Raw genomic sequence first — 18936 nt, 5'->3', positions numbered from 1 at the left:
GTCCGTCCGTCCGTCCGTCCAACATTTCCTTTAGCTCGCTACTAGTCTTAGAGTTCTGCATGGATTGTAACCAAATTTGGCCAGAAACATCCTTTTGGGGAGGGGAACAGAACTTGTATAAGTTTTGACTCTGACCCCCCGGGGGCAGGAGGGGCGGGGCCCTATAGGGGAAATAGAGGTAAATCCTATAAATCGCTACTTGTCCTAGAGTTCTGCATGGATTGTAACCAAATTTGGCCACAAACATCCTTGGGGGAAGGGGAACAGAACTTGTATAAATTTTGGCTCTGACCCCCTGGGGGCAGGAGGGGCAGGGCCCAATAGGGGTAATAGAGGTAAATCCTATAAATCGCTACTTGTCCTAGATTTCTACATGGATTGTAACCAAATTTGGCCACAAACATCCTTGGGGGAAAGGGAACAGAACTTGTGTAAATTTTGGCTCTGACCCCCCTGGGGCAGGAGGGGCGTGGCCCAATAGGGGAAATAGAGGTAAATCCTATAAATCACTATTTGTCCTAGAGTTCTACATGGATTGTAACCAAATTTGGCCACAAACATCCTTGGGGAAAGGGGAACAGAACTTGTATAAATTTTGGCTCTGACTCCTGGAGGGCAGGAGGGGCAGGGCCCAATAGGGGAAATAGAGGTAAATCCTATAAATCGCTACTAGTCATAGAGTTCTGCATGGATTGTAACCAAATTTGGCCACAAACATCTTTGGGGACAAAACATCTTTGGGGGAAAGGGGAACAGAACCTGTATAGATTTTGGTTCTAACCCCTCGGGGGCAGGAGGGGTGGGGCCCAATAGGGGTAATAGAGGTAAATCCTATAAATTGCTACTTGTCCTAGAGTTCTACATGGATTGTAACCAAATTTGGCCACAAACATCTTTGGGCAAAGGGGAACAGAACCTGTATAGATTTTGGTTCTAACCCCTCGGGGGCAGGAGGGGTGGGGCCCAATAGGGGTAATAGAGGTAAATCCTATAAATTGCTACTTGTCCTAGAGTTCTACATGGATTGTAACCAAATTTGGCCACAAACATCCTTGGGAGAAAGGGAACAGAACTTGTGTAAATTTTGGCTCTGACCCCCCTGGGCAGGAGAGGCGGGTCCCAATAGGGGAAATAGAGGCAAATCCTATAAATCACTACTTGTCCTAGAGTTCTCCATGGATTGTAACCAAATTTGGCCACAAACATCTTGGGGGAAGGGGAACAGAACTTGTATAAATTTTGGCTCTGACCCCCCGGGGGCAGGAGGGGCGGGGCCCAATAGGGGAAATAGAGGTAAATCCTATAAATCGCTACTTGTCCTAGAGTTCTACATGGATTGTAACCAAATTTGGCCACAAACATCCTTGGGGGAGGGGAACAGAACTTGTGTAAGTTTTGGCTCTGACCCCCCTGGGGCAGGAGGGGCGTGGCCCAATAGGGGAAATAGAGGTAAATCCTATAAATCACTATTTGTCCTAGAGTTCTACATGGATTGTAACCAAATTTGGCCACAAACATCCTTGGGGAAAGGGGAACAGAACTTGTATAAATTTTGGCTCTGACCCCTGGAGGGCAGGAGGGGCAGGGCCCAATAGGGGAAATAGAGGTAAATCCTATAAATCGCTACTAGTCATAGAGTTCTACATGGATTGTAACCAAATTTGGCCACAAACATCTTTGGGGGAAGGGGGAACAGAATTTGTATAAATTTTGGCTCTGACCCCTGGAGGGCAGGAGGGGCAGGGCCCAATAGGGGAAATAGAGGTAAATCCTATAAATCGCTACTAGTCATAGAGTTCTGCATGGATTGTAACCAAATTTGGCCACAAACATCTTTGGGGGAAGGGGGAACAGAATTTGTATAGATTTTGGCTCTAACCCCTCGGGGGCAGGAGGGGCGGGGCCCAATAGGGGTAATAGAGGTAAATCCTATAAATTGCTACTTGTCCTAGAGTTCTACATGGATTGTAACCAAATTTGGCCACAAACATCTTTGGGCAAAGGGGAACAGAACCTGTATAGATTTTGGTTCTAACCCCTCGGGGGCAGGAGGGGTGGGGCCCAATAGGGGTAATAGAGGTAAATCCTATAAATTGCTACTTGTCCTAGAGTTCTACATGGATTGTAACCAAATTTGGCCACAAACATCCTTGGGAGAAAGGGAACAGAACTTGTGTAAATTTTGGCTCTGACCCCCCTGGGGCAGGAGAGGCGGGTCCCAATAGGGGAAATAGAGGCAAATCCTATAAATCACTACTTGTCCTAGAGTTCTCCATGGATTGTAACCAAATTTGGCCACAAACATCTTGGGGGAAGGGGAACAGAACTTGTATAAATTTTGGCTCTGACCCCCCGGGGGTAGGAGGGGCGGGGCCCAATAGGGGTAATAGAGGTAAATCCTATAAATCGCTACTTGTCCTAGAGTTCTACATGGATTGTAACCAAATTTGGCCACAAACATCCTTGGGGGAGGGGAACAGAACTTGTGTAAGTTTTGACTCTGACCCCCCCGGGAGCAGGAGGGGTGTGGTCCAATAGGGGAAGTAGAGGCAAATCCTATAAATCACTACTTGTCCTAGAGTTCTGCATGGATTGTAACCAAATTTGGCCACAAACATCCTTGGGGGAAGGGGAACAGAACTTGTATAAATTTTGGCTCTGACCCCCCCCCCCCCCCCCCCCCCCCCGGGGGCAGGAGGGGCGGGGCCCAATAGGGAAATAAGAGGTAAATATTCAAATTCCTTCAGAAAAGAAACAATGAACCTGTATTCAGAACATGACTTGACATTACAAACCAGATGAGCAATACAGGCCCTCTGGGCCTCTTGTTTTACTAAACATACCTTGTCAAGACTGTCACTGCTATCTGACATTTTGTTACATGCTTCCGTTTGTTGATGTGGCCTCGTGGAAAAAATACGTCATGTTTTATGTAAAGTTTGACTTCACTCTATTTTTTAGAGGAGTATTTTCCTGGTCATGCTAGGCAACTGATCACCCATGTTGTTCGTTGTATGCATTGAAAATGATCTGGAGATTATATCTATGTACAGAAAAATTTCAACATTGTAGTCTTTATATTTCATTGGGCGAAACCTACCTTTAAGATATAAATATTTTCTATAGTAGCATTAAGTAATCAGCTTAAATAGTATTATTTTCATTCACAAATTCAGGATTCAGAAGTTGTCATGTTTAATGCTTCTTTCAGATTGATCCAAGAATATTCCTTTGGTAGCCATTTTTATTTTATTTATAGCTAAAAGTTTTTGTTTAACATGTATGCACTGTTATGTAAGCTATATTAAGACTTTAATATTCCACAGGTGATGTGCTCACTTTACCTTAGTCGACAGGGACTAGCAGAAAGGGAGATAACTGAGCTTTACAATGTAACTTGGCCTGTGTGGTCGCCATTTTACTTTGCTGTAGAAAACTACATCATCGACCAGTCTGGCCATCTATAGTAAGTTGATTAAATTATCAGTTGATTGATGTCTGTGGTATTTTAATTTTTGTTTGATGTCAGATGTCTTATTATGTTCCCCCAATGGAGTAAGGAACTTATTGTGTTTGCTCCGTTTCTTATTCTTCCTCTTCTTCTTCTTTTGGTTTTTCCGCCGGGACTTTGTCTGACCATTTTCTCAAAAACTATGCGTTGGATCGCCATTAAATTTTGCGAGGTCATTTCTGGTTACCTGCAGATGTGTTGACCTGTTTCATTTTTTCTGAACAGCATCCCACCAAGATGGCCACCACGCTTCAGCTTTTTTGTAAAGGCATTGTTTTCAAAAACAATAATAACAAAAGAAAAATATATCGATTGCTGAAATAAGGTTACAATACTTTCCTGCATAGATTCATTTCGCTAATCTGGTGCTACTGAGCGGTCCATAAATTTATTTAGCCCCTAGGACTCAAGTGATTGGTCAGACGCCATCAAGATGAAGTTTGTTACGCCGCTGTCTCAAATTTACATGTAGTTCCCTAGGGCCTTGTGTGCATATTGCATTTTGGCGACAAGATGGCGCCAGCAATCATTTGGATTTCGATAGTTAAAGTTTGTTTCCGCTATTTCTCAGAAAATACTGAAGGATCCTTCACATTTTTAATTTCATATCTAGGTTCCCCTAGTGCCTAAGTTGTACATATGGCATTTAGGAACTGATCGGTGAACAAGATGGCCAATTGACAATTGAAGTTTGTTACTGCTATTTCTCAGAAAGTACTGAAGGGATCTGTCTCAAATTTCACATGTTGGTTCCCCTAAGGGTCTAGTTGTGCAAATTGTATTTTCAGACCGCTCTGTGTACAAGATGGCTGACAGGCTCCCATCTTGGATTTTGATAGTTGAAGCTTGTTACTGCTATTTCTCAGAAAATACTGAAGGAATCTGTCTCAAATTGTGTATGTAGGTTCCCATAGGGTCCTAGTTGTGCATATTACATTGTGGGGCTGATTGGTCAACAAGATGGCTGACAGGCTACCATCTTGGATTTTGATAATTGAAGTTTATTACAGCTATTTATCAGAAGGTACTAAATGGATCTGTCTCAAATTTCATTTGCAGGTTCCCCTAGGACCCTTAGTTGTGCATATTTGAAATGTATAAAGTGCAAATATTACCAGTACCTGAAATTTCAAATTGTGAACCCTGATCTTCTGGAGTTCCTTAGGGAGCTGTTTTAGGTTAATTTTTATTTGTTTTTATTTTAATATTAAAAATATAAATGATATTGTTTCCATTGATATAATAATATTACATACATGTATAATAAATTATATAGAAAACAAATGATCCTGAGATGGTCCTGACCACAGCTGCCATTTAAAAAAAAACAAATTTCAAAACTCCTTTCCAGTTCCACTGAACTTAACTGAAAATTGCCTATAATGATCGTGAGATTTGTTAAAAAAATTAAGATAATCTAAAGTCCAACATGGCTGCTATCTTAAAAAACATATTTCAAACTTTTTATCAAGTAAATATTGAAACCTACAAAAGCTTTTCACAAAACTGTTGGTCTGATTTAATGCCTTCATTTTTTATATGTAATTTCTGGATATGTTAAATTGGATCCCCATGAAATTTTTAGAGGTTATTTCTGGTGAAGGGATCATTCTCAAATTTCACATGTAGTATTACATTTTGAGACTGATTGGCCAACAAGATGGCCGATTGTCCGCCATCTTGGATTTTGATAGTTAAAGTTTGTTACTGCTATTTCTCAGAAAGTACTGAAGGGATCCTTCTCATATTTCACATGTAGGTTCCCCTAGGGCCGTAGTTGTCCATAATATATTTTGGGACTGATCGGTCAACAAGATGGCCGCCTGGCAGCCATCTTGGATTTTGATAGTTGAAGTTTGTTACCGCTATTTCTCAGAAAGTAATAAAGGGAACTCATTCAATTTTCATATGTAGGTTTTCCTAGTTGTGCACATTGGATTTTGTAACTGATCGGTCAACAAGATGGCCGACTGGCCGCCATCTTGGGGTTTGATAGTTATCGCTATTTCACAGATATTTCTGAAGGGATATCTCTGAAATTCCATACTTAGATTCCCCTTGGGCCCTAGTTGTGCATAGTACATTTTGGGACTGATTGGTCAACAAGATGGCCAATCAGCCGCCATCTTGAATTTCATCGTTGAAGTTTGTTACTGCTGTTTCTCAGAAAGTATTGAAGTGATTTGTCTTAAATTTTATATGTAGTATATTTGAAAAAGTATGAAAAGCAGGGTAAAGATCCCTTTTTCCATTGTCAGACATAGATCATTCTTTGGTGGGCACCAAGATCCCTCTGGGATCTCTTGTTAAGTTATAGATCATATAGTTAATAGTGACATAAAACTATTTTGAGGTCAATTTTTGGTGACCTGTGGATGTAGACAAATTGGTCAAAATTGAACAAAAAGGAACATGGTTGAGAACACAAATCTAATACAGTTATAGACTTTGCTGAGCCTAATATATTAACTTTAAATGATGTGACTTTTCAAAAAGCATTTTTCTTCTGCGAAATGAGATTTATTTACCGGTAAAACAATGTAACGTCGTCATTCAGCGGAGGTCACTCTTGTCAAATTAGGCTTTGTGGAGATTGGTGGAACTTTATGTGACAGCACCCGTCACAATTAGATCTTGTGTTTATTTCGTTTCTGATAAAGGCCAATTGGTTTTTCTTGTAGCATTGGACTTAACGATCTGCGGACAGCCATATATAACAGATACTTACAAAAACCAGAAACAAAGTGAGTTGGAATATGGACCTGTAATTCAAAGAATATTGATGTTGATGGCCATGTTGTTGTTGTCATCTTTATTGCATTATTGGAAGATCATAATCTACCTTTATATAGGATCTCTACAAACATCCTGGTTTTAATTGTTATCTATTAATAGACCAGTCAATCTAGCCATGAAAATAGCTGAACCTCAAACTAATTGCAACAGAAGCAACTATGCATTTTTCTTACTCCTTGATATGTAGTAAATGATATATAGAAATTCCCAAATAATCCCAAAAGGGGAAAATTGAAAAATATCAGCTTTTCTAAGACCTATATAGCCTTACAGATAAGCACTGTAGATTAAGGGGGTAGGTTAATAAAATTATTCTTTCTTGGAAAGTATTTATATGTATACATTATATACTTGCAATAATACTATAAAGATAGATTAAACTTTGTTATGATATTTTTTTTCAGTAAAAATCATTTTATTATGAAGGTCAAATAAAGGTCAAAACTGCCAAATTGGTGAAAAAATGATGAAAAACCAGCAGTGTTTTCAGATGTACTCTCTTGTAGGTTTATAAAGCATTATATCACTTACATTTTCATCTTTGCACAAAGTTAAAATAAATTAATACAAACTACAAAATATTACCCTGGCAACAATATAATGTCCCATTACATTGTTAGCTCACCTCTCGGAGCTTACAGAATCGCTTTTGTGTCAGTGTCGGCATTGGGAATCCCATCTTAAGGTTTTGGTTGTGTGTTGTAATATATACTGCTATTCTAAACAAATGACATTTAATTCTACAATATTCTTGGATTAAAATTGTTGTGATAAGTATGGACAAGCATTTAAAGAAGGGCAATGCTGGATTTGGAGAATTTCAAGAGGCCCAATTGGCCGAAGTAGGCAGGTTAAGGTTTTGTGCAAGTGTGAAATACTGTTATCTGTCACAACTGACATTTATTTCTGCAATAATTTTGGTTTATAATTGTGGTATATGGACAATGACTTAAAGGGGGAAATGCTGGATTTTGAAATTCCAAAAGGATCAATGGACCAAAAGGTTAAATTACATAATGACATTGCTATAATTTATACTTTGGCCAAAGGGATTTCTTTGATGAAGGTAGTCTAATACTAAGGTTGTATCTTTCCCTTTGTGTTGGTCATTGGTTATATAATTGACCTCAGTGGTGTGATAACTAAAATCACATAAAAATGAACATCAACTACAGAATAACTATTTATTAATTACCATATTCACCGTAATTAGCGCCCAGTGCACTTACAAATTATAACAAATGGAAATGCTGTTGTAAATTTGTTCTGATGACGATTGGCCTAGCCATCCGAAACATGTAAACTAATAAATACCCACAAATTCATGGAATCTTTGGTGTTGATGCTCCATCCTTCTTCATACTTGTAAATTATAACAAAGATTAAAGGGACGCTTTTTAGGTAACGAAATTGTAAGTTGTGGACAAAAAACCTTTTAACAAAAGTCAGACATACTTTTACTCTTTCCACACTCATGGCACATTAATCTGTCACAGTAAACATACATATGCCTTCTTTCCTTTGATTACGCATTAGTAGGTAATGATTCACATGTAGAAGACTCACAAGTTCATGTAATATGGAATACGATGCCTGTAAGCATCACACAGTTGTAAAACATCGTTAAATTTATGGGATGACGGGGGCATTTATATAACTTCAGCATTAAGGGAGGGGGACGACTGGTTCACCCGTCAGTATGATATCTTCGGCGGCATGCTTCAGTGATATAATACTATAAAAAGGCCAAGACTTCCACTATACATCACGAATAAACCACAGTCTCCCAAAATCAAACAAACAAGCAAGCAAACAAACAAACAGACAAACAAATCAATTCCTCCAGAAGAAGAGAGGGGGGCGCCAATTACGTCGAATACAGTATGTATATAAAGAACTAAAATGAATAAGAAGCGGAACCAATATATGACGTCAAATTGTTTAAATGTAATCAGCGGAGTGATGTGACAGTATTTTCCTTGTACCAGTAACTTATCTACAAATAATACAGCTTCATGTATAGTATGGTTTGTGTCATGGGGATTAGTTGTGGTCTACAACATTACGTTGACGTTGTATAAAGTGATATTCTAAAAAGTAAGAACGGTTTATATTTTTGGGGGAAACCTACTGGTTACATTATACGTTAACTTCCATATGTACATATGTGTAGAAAAGCGAAGTTCAATTTTCATCTATACTTTAAAATAAACTTTATTCAAATCTAATTACAATCAGACTTGGGACCAGAGAAATAATTCGTTCTAACAGAAATTCGATATAGAGTTTCTGAAACTATAAGTTCATTAAAGTCATAGGCCGATTGCACCCCGAATCAACGTAGTTATCAAGCTAACTCACAAATTCCGAAGTCAGCAGCAATGTGTTCTATGGCAGATTTTCCATTATCGATGATTAATTGTACACTTGTTTGATCGTATTTGATTTTCTATTAATTAATTCCCCCTTTTTTTTATTCATAACTGTGTGTATTTACTACTTATTCAGAGCTACATCTATATGCCCTTTGACATTTGTTTGTTAAAATATATTTCATTTGCTTGATATTGTTGTTTCTGTTATTAATAAGAAGGTGTAAGAGTCTCTAACATGATGACTAGTTTTCACTGTAAAGTCATTTTTCAATATGTATCCATAAAGAACATGTAGAAGTTGATTATCATATATGTACATGTAGATTAATTGGAAACATACATACATGTACATCCCCAACCCGGTAAGTTCCCTTTTTAATTCGGCTTCTTCCAGTTTCATTTCTTAACATTTCCTCAAACATATAAATGCTCTGATTGGACATTGTTTTACCGTCTTTGTGAATTTGATAACCGAACTCTGCTGAAAGAGATTATACAAAAGTTTTACCACACAAATTAGCATTTAATTGTGGTTTAAAGGAGCCCCATAGGTCCATTAAATATCGTAGATTTTAATCAAGCTTTATTAGAGCTTTATGCTCCGTTAACTTTAATGGACGTTTGTGCAACATCATATTTTCTGGAAATGACGTCATCAAGTTAATGACGGTTTAATGAAGGTTTAATCCTCGATTAACTTTTAATAGACCTTTGAACAACTGGCCCCAGATAAATATATACATGGAACTAACTGACCATTAGTATCTGTTATATGTAGAGCTATGACACGTATTCAGTAATAAAGTGGCAATAAAGTAAAATAATTTCTGAAATAAAAGAAAATAGTACATATAAAATACACAGTTAGAAACCAAAACAATAATGAGGTCGCAAACATCCAAACCACTCTTCGGAATAAGAATTAAATATTGAATTTTATCGGAAATATGTGTAAAATGGAAATTTTGATCAATATCGCGCTAGTACAAACAGGCTTCCATACTTTTTTTCGTCAATGAAACAGGGTTATTAAAACTGGCAAACTTTTAAAACTTAAATACATCGTATTGACAGAACCATTACTCATTAAAGATAAACTAAAGCATAGACTACACTGGCAAAATATCGAAATTCGGATATGTTTTATTTAACATAAATACAGTTATGTTGTCGTCACTTTGTACTTCCGTCGGGTAGGAGTTACCGTCACCGATCGCTAACCATTTCAACACTTAAAGACATATGTGAAGCACATGGTATTATGTATAATATAACTTAAAATAATCATGAACTTAGCTCATACTATCATAAAACCTGCCAATGATGCACGATTGTCAATAATCAACGCTTTTGTTTATGTAAATTGTATTCGTGTGTCCACTCATGCCAACATTGTAGCTCATTTCCGCCTCCTTTGTGGAACTCTTCCGATCTACGGCGGCCCATATGGGACACATTTACCGGCGGTGTAGATGACTTTATAAATAGGTAAAATTAACCACTTTCCCCTTATGGGATTTTTTGGGAATTTTTACCAGTTACTTATAGTCGAAATCTAAAAACATTCCAACAAAAATAAATTCTGTTGCAATTAGTTTGATGTTGAAACTTAGTTTGACTGGTCTATAAAGCTAACTGACAGATAATACTCAGTTATGTGATCATCCTTTTATTGTCTCAGTCCTTTGTTATTAACTTCATCATTGCTGTCAATTTCCTTAATATTTTTTACTTTATTTTTTAGATCTTATTACTTACGGAGAATTATCCGTTATTTTGAAGACAATAGAAAGGTACGTAAAGTGATAATTATCATTCTAACCTAATGTGTAACTACAACAAAATTCTGTAAATTATTTGCCTTTGTAAGAACGTCTGTGACTGTTCCAGGGTTTAGGACACTTTTCTGGGAAGAAGAAGGTGAATTACACCGCCTCACGTGTAGCTTATGAACTACCGTACCTGTTAAAGAGTCTTGGAGACCTAGATGGTCTCGCTCTGGCCCTCTTGGACCTTCAACTTTTCCTCACCTTAATTGATGCGCAAGTATCAGCTTTTATGGTTTTGTTTTTAATGAATGTAAAAGGTTAATACCTCAACCAAAACTGCTTTTTAGCCCACCATCATCAGATGGTGGGCTATTCAAATCGCTTTTTGTCCGTGGTCCGTCCTTCCGTCCGTCCGTCCGTCCTTCCGCTCGTTAACAATTCTTGTTACCGCTATTTCTCAGAAAGTACTCAAGGGATCTTTCTCAAATTTCACATGTAGGTTCCCCTTGGGGTCTAGTTGTGCATATTGTATTTTGGGACCAATAGGTCAACAAGATGGCCGACAGGCCGCCATCTTGAATTTTTGACAATTGAAGTTTGTTACCACTATTTCTCAAAAAGTACTAAAGGGATCTTTGTCAAAGGAGAAGGTACGTTAAGACTCGAATATGGTCTCAAAATTAATTCTCCAGTAAAGAACAACATATTTTGCCATATAACTGTTGAATACATATGCTAACTCATTACATCCCGAAAATATCCTGCATGTGCCAATTATGTTCACTATGACATCATCAACATACAGTTTCCCGCCATTTTTCACAAAAATCCTTGCAAAATCATACTTTTTGAGTGGTTTTCTCTAAAAATGAATATGGCCGCCTTCGTGGAGCAGAAAGAGATTTTCACATGTTGTGTATCGTGTATTTACGCATATCCATGCAAAATATAAAGTTGCTCCAAGGTGGCGGCCAAATCCATTTCAAGCCTTTTCTAACCTAAAGATGATGAATTTCTAGCAAAATTTGGCGAGAAGAGGAAAATCATCAATTTGATGATGTCATAGGTGGAGCACATCGTGTACATGGTTATAAAAAGTTCTGTTTTGATGAATGGCAAGTATGAGAGTATTATGAATGGCAAGTATGAGAGTATTTATTGATGTGAAATTGATGTAGTTCAGAGTTAATATTTTTTGGCCTGAAATATTAAGGCCAAATACTGGTCCTATCATATCTACTCCTTTGCATGTGCAGGTTCCCCTAGGGGTCTAGTTGTGCATATTGCATTTTGGGACCGATCGGTGAACAAGATGGCCGACAGGATGCCATATTGGATTTTGACAATTTAAGTTTGTTACTGCTATATCTCAAAAAGTACTGAAGGGATCTGTCTCAAAATTCACATGTTGGTTCCCCTAGGGGTATAGTTATGCATATTATATTTTCAGACCGATCGGTTAACAAGATGGCCGACAGGCCGCCATCTTGGATTTTAATACTTAAAGATTGTTACTGCTATTTCTCAGAAAGTCTTGAAGGGATTCTTCTCAAATTTCACATGTAGGTTCCCCTTAGGCCCTAGTTGTGCATATTGCATTTTGGGACTGATTGCTCAACAATATGGCCGACAGGCCGCATTCTTGGATTTTGACAATTGAAGTTTGTTACCGCTATTTCTCAAAAAGTACTGAAGGGAGTGGTCTCAAATTTTATGTGCAGGTTCCCCTAGGTCCCTGGTTATGCATATTGCATTTTGGTACCGATCAATGAACAAGATGGCCGACAGGCTGCCATCTTGAATTTGGATAGTTGAAGCTTGTTACCACTTTTTCTCAGAGAGTACTGAAGTGATATGTCTCAAATTTTATATGTAAGTTCCACTAGGACCTTAGTTGTGCATATTGCATTTTCGGACTGATCGTCAAAAAGATGGCCGACAGGTAGTCATCATAGATTTTGATAATTGAAGTTTGTTACTGTTATGTATCTCAGAGAGTGCTCAAAGGATCTTTCTCCATATGTAGTAATATGTAGTAAAAGTTTGAAAAGCAGAGAAAAGATCCCTCTTTCGTTTGTCAGACATAGATCATTCTTTGGTGGGCGCCAAGATCCCTCTGGGATCTCTTGTTAAAATGTTCATGATAATTTTGGAGAGCTAAAAATTTATCACCTTACGCCTTGATACTAAACTTATCATTCTTGACAATTTTAAATAAATAATTGATCTAATTATTGTCTGACCTGATCAATGCATCTCTTTACCTATGAGGGCTTTATATTAAAGACCCGCTGCCTTTCCATAACAAAAAAATAGAAGTAAAAAAAAAAATTAAACAATATAAACATTAGAAAATTTATATTGATGGCCTAAAATGAAGTCACAACACCAAACAAAATAATCTTCATAATCTGTTTTAACAATGAGGATTCATTTTGTTGTTTTGCCATCTGGCGCAGTGAGAGTCAACTAACATGTGGTAATTAGGACGATGACGGGAAACATAAGATGACCTATGTATGAAAATTAACATTTTTTTTCATTTCAATTAAATTGTTCAGCAGGGGGTAAGTGAAATATTAAAGGTAAACTAATATTAATAACTTTTGTGAATCTACAAAATAATCAATCCAATTTTACAGTCCTATTTAAAGATAAAAAGCTGTTTCGGAAAGGTAGTGGGCTTAAGTATAATAGACAGATTGCAGAGTTTTAATTACCCATTTACAATGTAATTACACTGATCAATCTTTATCTGTCCATGTATTATCTTGTCTTTCCATCATTCCTTTCTTTAATCTTCATGCATGTACACAAATTCTTTGATCTCTTTTCCATGGTTCTTTTAAATCACACTTACTAAACCAGACACCTATGCATTGTCTTGTTTATATTCTCTCCATTTGTTCATTGTGTCGCCTGCAACGCAAGGGCGTCACATAGGTATCACTTTGTTGGCGTCAGTGTCGGTGTCAGCGTCGACGGCATCAGAAAAAAGGTTTCCATGGAATAACTTAAGTATTTATTGTCCTTTATCAACCAAATTTGGTATATTGCTTTATATCAATAAGATCTCGGATAATTCCGATACTGGTCAAAAACCGTCAATATATTTGCAAGAGTTATGGGACTTTAAAATCGTCAAAACAGATAAATCCATGGTTTCTGCTCAATAACTTTAGTATTTATTATCCGATTTCAACCATTTAGTATATTGCTTTATATCATTGGGATCTAGGATTGGTTTGATATTGGTCAAAATCTGTTAATATTTACAAGAGTTACGGGACTTGATAACTTCACCTAATTATTAAGAATATTTTCAACTGTAAATAACTCTTTTTTGAGATGTTTTAAACTGCTGTGTAGGTGACACATCAACTTCCTTGGAATTCTTGTTTTACTTAAGGGGCTGAATTGGCGTAGTGGTTAAGGTGGCCTGACTTATTAACACTAGCTCTCCACCTCTCAAGTTTGACAAGTATTGTCCATAGGTCAATGGTTTTCTCCATAAATTACACATAACCTCTCATATACATCACTAACTCTGCATGGCTGTTAATAGGATGTAAAACAAAAACAAACTTACTAAAACCTATTTTTGTTTACCAGAGATGGTACCCTGTACCTGGTGGAGCTTTGGAAAGAGACTGGCCTACAATGGTCTGATATAGCCAAACGCTACATTGATGTATTAAAGCAGACAGTTGTAAACACTTACATAGATATGGAGGAGACTGACTCCCTGGAGACGGACTCAGCTGGAGTTAAGGTAGGAAATGTCTAAACTGTGGGGACTGACTTGACTGGAGTTAAGGTAGGAAATGTTAAAACTGTAGAGAGTGACTCACCTGGAGTTAAGGTAGGAAATGATAAAACTGATTGGACTGACTCGACTGGAGTTAAGGTAGGAAATGATAAAACTGATTGGACTGACTCGACTGGAGTTAAGGTAGGAAATGTCAAAACTGAACTGCCTGAGGAGTTAAAGGTAAAATGTAAAACTGACTGACTCACTGTGGGGACTGACTCACTGGAGTTAGGTAGGTAAATGTAAAGGAAATGAAAACTGTGTGATCGCTGATGAAAACTCGACTCGTTAAGGTAGGAAATGTTAAAACTGGGGACTGACTCACCTGGAGTTAAGGTAGGAAATGTTAAAACTGTGGGGACTGACTCAGCTGGAGTTAAGGTAGGAAATGTTAAAACTGTGGGGACTGACTCAGCTGGAGTTAAGGTAGGAAATGTTAAAACTGTGGGGACTGACTCAGCTGGAGTTAAGGTAGGAAATGTTAAAACTGTGGGGACTGACTCCACTGGAGTTAAGGTAGGAAATGATAAAACTGATTGGACTGACTCGACTGGAGTTAAGGTAGGAAATGTTAAAACTGTGGGGACTGACTCACCTGGAGTTAAGGTAGGAAATGTTAAAACTGTGGGGACTGACTCAGCTGGAGTTAAGGTAGGAAATGTTAAAACTGTGGGGACTGACTCAGCTGGAGTTAAGGTAGGAAATGTTAAAACTGTGGGGACTGACTCAGCTGGAGTTTAAGGTAGGAAATGTTAAAACTGTGGGGACTGACTCAGCTGGAGTTAAGGTAGGAAATGTCAAACCTATGGGGACTGACTCAGCTGGAGTTAAGGTAGGAAATGTCAAAACTGAGGGGACTGACTCAGCTGGAGTTAAGGTAGGAAATGTTAAAACTGAGGGGACTGACTCGACTGGAGTTAAGGTAGGAAATGTTAAAACTGAGGAGACTGACTCAGCTGGAGTTAAGGTAGGAAATGTCAAACCTATGGGGACTGACTCAGCTGGAGTTAAGGTAGGAAATGTCAAAACTGAGGGGACTGACTCAGCTGGAGTTAAGGTAGGAAATGTTAAAACTGAGGGGACTGACTCGACTGGAGTTAAGGTAGGAAATGTTAAAACTGAGGGGACTGACTCAGCTGGAGTTAAGGTAGGAAATGATAAAACTGAGGGGACTGACTCAGCTGGAGTTAAGGTAGGAAATGTTAAAACTGAGGGGACTGACTCAGCTGGAGTTAAGGTAGGAAATGTCAAAACTGTGGGGACTGACTCAGCTGGAGTTAAGGTAGGAAATGTCAAAACTGAGGGGACTGACTCAGCTGGAGTTAAGGTAGGAAATGTTAAAACTGAGGGGACTGACTCACCTGGAGTTGAGGTAGGAAATGATAAAACTGATTGGACTGACTCGACTGGAGTTAAGGTAGGAAATGTTAAAACTGAGGAGACTGACTCACCTGGAGATAAGGTAGGAAATGTCAAAACTGTGGGGACTGACTCAGCTGGAGTTAAGGTAGGAAATGTCAAAACTGTAGAGAGTGACTTGACTAGAGTCAAGGTAGGAAATATCAAAACTGTGGAGAGTGACTCACCTGGAGTTAAGGTAGGAAATGTCAAAACTGTGGGGACTGACTTGACTAGAGTCAAGGTAGGAAATGTCAAAACTGTAGAGAGTGACTCGACTGGAATTAAGGTAGGAAATGTCAAAACTGTGGGGACTGACTTGGCTGGAGTTAAGGTAGGAAATGTCAAAACTGTAGAGAGTGACTCAGCTGGAGTTTAGGTAGGAAATGTCAAACCTATGGGGACTGACTCAGCTGGAGTTAAGGTAGGAAATGTCAAAACTGAGGGGACTGACTCAGCTGGAGTTAAGGTAGGAAATGTTAAAACTGTGGGGACTGACTCAGCTGGAGTTAAGGTAGGAAATGTTAAAACTGTGGGGACTGACTCAGCTGGAGTTAAGGTAGGAAATGTTAAAACTGAGGGGACTGACTCAGCTGGAGTTAAGGTAGGAAATGTTAAAACTGTGGGGACTGACTCAGCTGGAGTTAAGGTAGGAAATGTTAAAACTGAGGGGACTGACTCAGCTGGAGTTAAGGTAGGAAATGATAAAACTGAGGGGACTGACTCAGCTGGAGTTAAGGTAGGAAATGTTAAAACTGAGGGGACTGACTCAGCTGGAGTTAAGGTAGGAAATGTTAAAACTGTGGGGACTGACTCAGCTGGAGTTAAGGTAGGAAATGTTAAAACTGTGGGGACTGACTCAGCTGGAGTTAAGGTAGGAAATGTTAAAACTGAGGGGACTGACTCAGCTGGAGTTAAGGTAGGAAATGATAAAACTGAGGGGACTGACTCAGCTGGAGTTTAGGTAGGAAATGTTAAAACTGAGGGGACTGACTCAGCTGGAGTTAAGGTAGGAAATGTTAAAACTGAGGGGACTGACTCAGCTGGAGTTAAGGTAGGAAATGTTAAAACTGTGGGGACTGACTCAGCTGGAGTTAAGGTAGGAAATGTTAAAACTGTGGGGACTGACTCAGCTGGAGTTAAGGTAGGAAATGATAAAACTGATTGGACTGACTCGACTGGAGTTAAGGTAGGAAATGTTAAAACTGATTGGACTGACTCGACTGGAGTTAAGGTAGGAAATGATAAAACTGATTGGACTGACTCGACTGGAGTTAAGGTAGGAAATGATAAAACTGATTGGACTGACTCGACTGGAGTTAAGGTAGGAAATGATAAAACTGATTGGACTGACTCGACTGGAGTTAAGGTAGGAAATGATAAAGCTGATTGGACTGACTCGACTGGAGTTAAGGTAGGAAATGATAAAACTGATTGGACTGACTCGACTGGAGTTAAGGTAGGAAATGTTAAAACTGAGGGGACTGACTCACCTGGAGTTAAGGTAGGAAATGTCAAAACTGTGGAGAGTGACTGGACTGGAGTCAAGGTAGGAAATGTCAAAACTGTGGAGAGTGACTCGACTGAAATTAAGGTAGGAAATGTCAAAACTGTGGGAACTGACTTGGCTGGAGATAAGGTAGGAAATGTCAAAACTGTGGAGAGTGACTTGACTGGAGTCAAGGTAGGAAATGTTAAAACTGTGGAGAGTGACTCGACTGGAATTAAGGTAGGAAATGTCAAAACTGTGGGGACTGACTTGGCTGGGGTGAAAGAAGGAAATGTCAAACCTGTGGAGGGTGACTCGACTGGAGTCAAGGTAGAAAATGTCAAAACTTTGGAGAGTGGCTCGACTGGAATTAAAGTAGGAAATGTCAAAACTGTGGGGACTGATTTGGCTGGGGTGAAAGAAGGAAATGTCAAAACTGTGACGACTGACTTGGCTGGAGTGAAGGTAGGAAATGTCAAAACTGTGGAGTGTGACTCAACTGGAATTAAGGTAGGAAATGTCAAAACTGTGGGGAGTGACTTGGCTGGGTTAAGTTAGGAAATTTCACTCAGGGACTATCTCACCCAGAATCATTAATGAAGAATGTAATATCCAATGCCAAGGGTGTGACTTTGCTAGAGTTACAATAAGAAACATTAAAACCTTTGGGGCTTATCCATTGGAACCATCATCCCTCTAGGGACTATACATGTTATAAACACCATCATCCCTCTAGGGACTATACACGTTATAAACACCATCATCCCTCTAGGGACTATTCACGTTTTAAACACCATCATCCCTCTAGGGACTATACACGTTATAAACACCATCATCCCTCTAGGGACTATACACGTTATAAACACCATCATACCTTTAGCGACTATACACGTTATAAACACCATCATCCCTCTAGGGACTATACAAGTTATAAACACCATCATCCCTCTAGGTACTATACACGTTATAAACACCATCATCCCTCTAGGGACTATACACGTTATAAACACCATCATCCCTCTAGGGACTATATATACACGTTATAAACACCATCATCCCTCTAGGGACTATACACGTTATAAACACATCATCCTCTAGGGACTTACACTAAAACACCATCATCCCTCTAGGGGGACTATACACGTTATAAACACATCATCCCTCTAGGGACTATACACGTTATAAACACCATCATCCCTCTAGGGACTATACACGTTATAAACACCTCATCCTCTAGGGACTATACACGTTATAAACCACACCATCACAGGGACTATACACGTTATAAACACCATCATCCCTCTAGGGACTATACCGTTACTAAACACCATCATCCCTCTAGGGACTATACACGTTATAAACCCATCATCCCTCTAGGGACTATACACGTTATAAACGCCATCATCCCTCTAGGGACTATACACGTTATAAACGCCATCATCCCTCTAGGGACTATACACGTTATAAACACCATCATCCCTGGCACTATACACCTCTAGGGACTATACATGTTATAAACACCATCATCCCTCTAGGGACTATACACGTTATAAACCCATCATCCTCTAGGGACTATACACGTTATAAACGCCATCATCCCTCTAGGGACTATAACTACACCTAGGACTATAACGTATAAACCCATCATCCCTCTAGGGATATACACGTTATAAACACCATCATCCCTCTAGGGACTATACACGTTATAAACACCATCATCCCTCTAGGCACTATACACCTCTAGGGACTATACACGTTATAAACACCATCATCCCTCTAGGGACTAT

The 18936-nt window shown here is 38.8% G+C and overlaps 1 protein-coding gene across 1 annotated transcript in view; it reads left to right on the top strand.

The window, feature by feature from the left end:
• Nucleotides 1–18936, top strand: part of LOC138316082 (TPR repeat-containing protein DDB_G0287407-like) — a 56997-nt gene that overhangs the window by 17839 nt on the left and 20222 nt on the right. The window contains exons 12-16 of the mRNA XM_069257573.1: nucleotides 3327–3466; nucleotides 6193–6255; nucleotides 10427–10475; nucleotides 10573–10724; nucleotides 14064–14223. Of these exons, the coding sequence (XP_069113674.1) occupies nucleotides 3327–3466; nucleotides 6193–6255; nucleotides 10427–10475; nucleotides 10573–10724; nucleotides 14064–14223 (564 nt within the window). The remainder of the gene's footprint in view (nucleotides 1–3326; nucleotides 3467–6192; nucleotides 6256–10426; nucleotides 10476–10572; nucleotides 10725–14063; nucleotides 14224–18936) is intronic.

The sequence above is a fragment of the Argopecten irradians genome, chromosome 2, assembly GCF_041381155.1.
Source record: "Argopecten irradians isolate NY chromosome 2, Ai_NY, whole genome shotgun sequence".
Lineage (NCBI taxonomy): Eukaryota > Metazoa > Mollusca > Bivalvia > Pectinida > Pectinidae > Argopecten > Argopecten irradians.
This window is presented reverse-complemented; position numbering and strand designations above follow the sequence as displayed.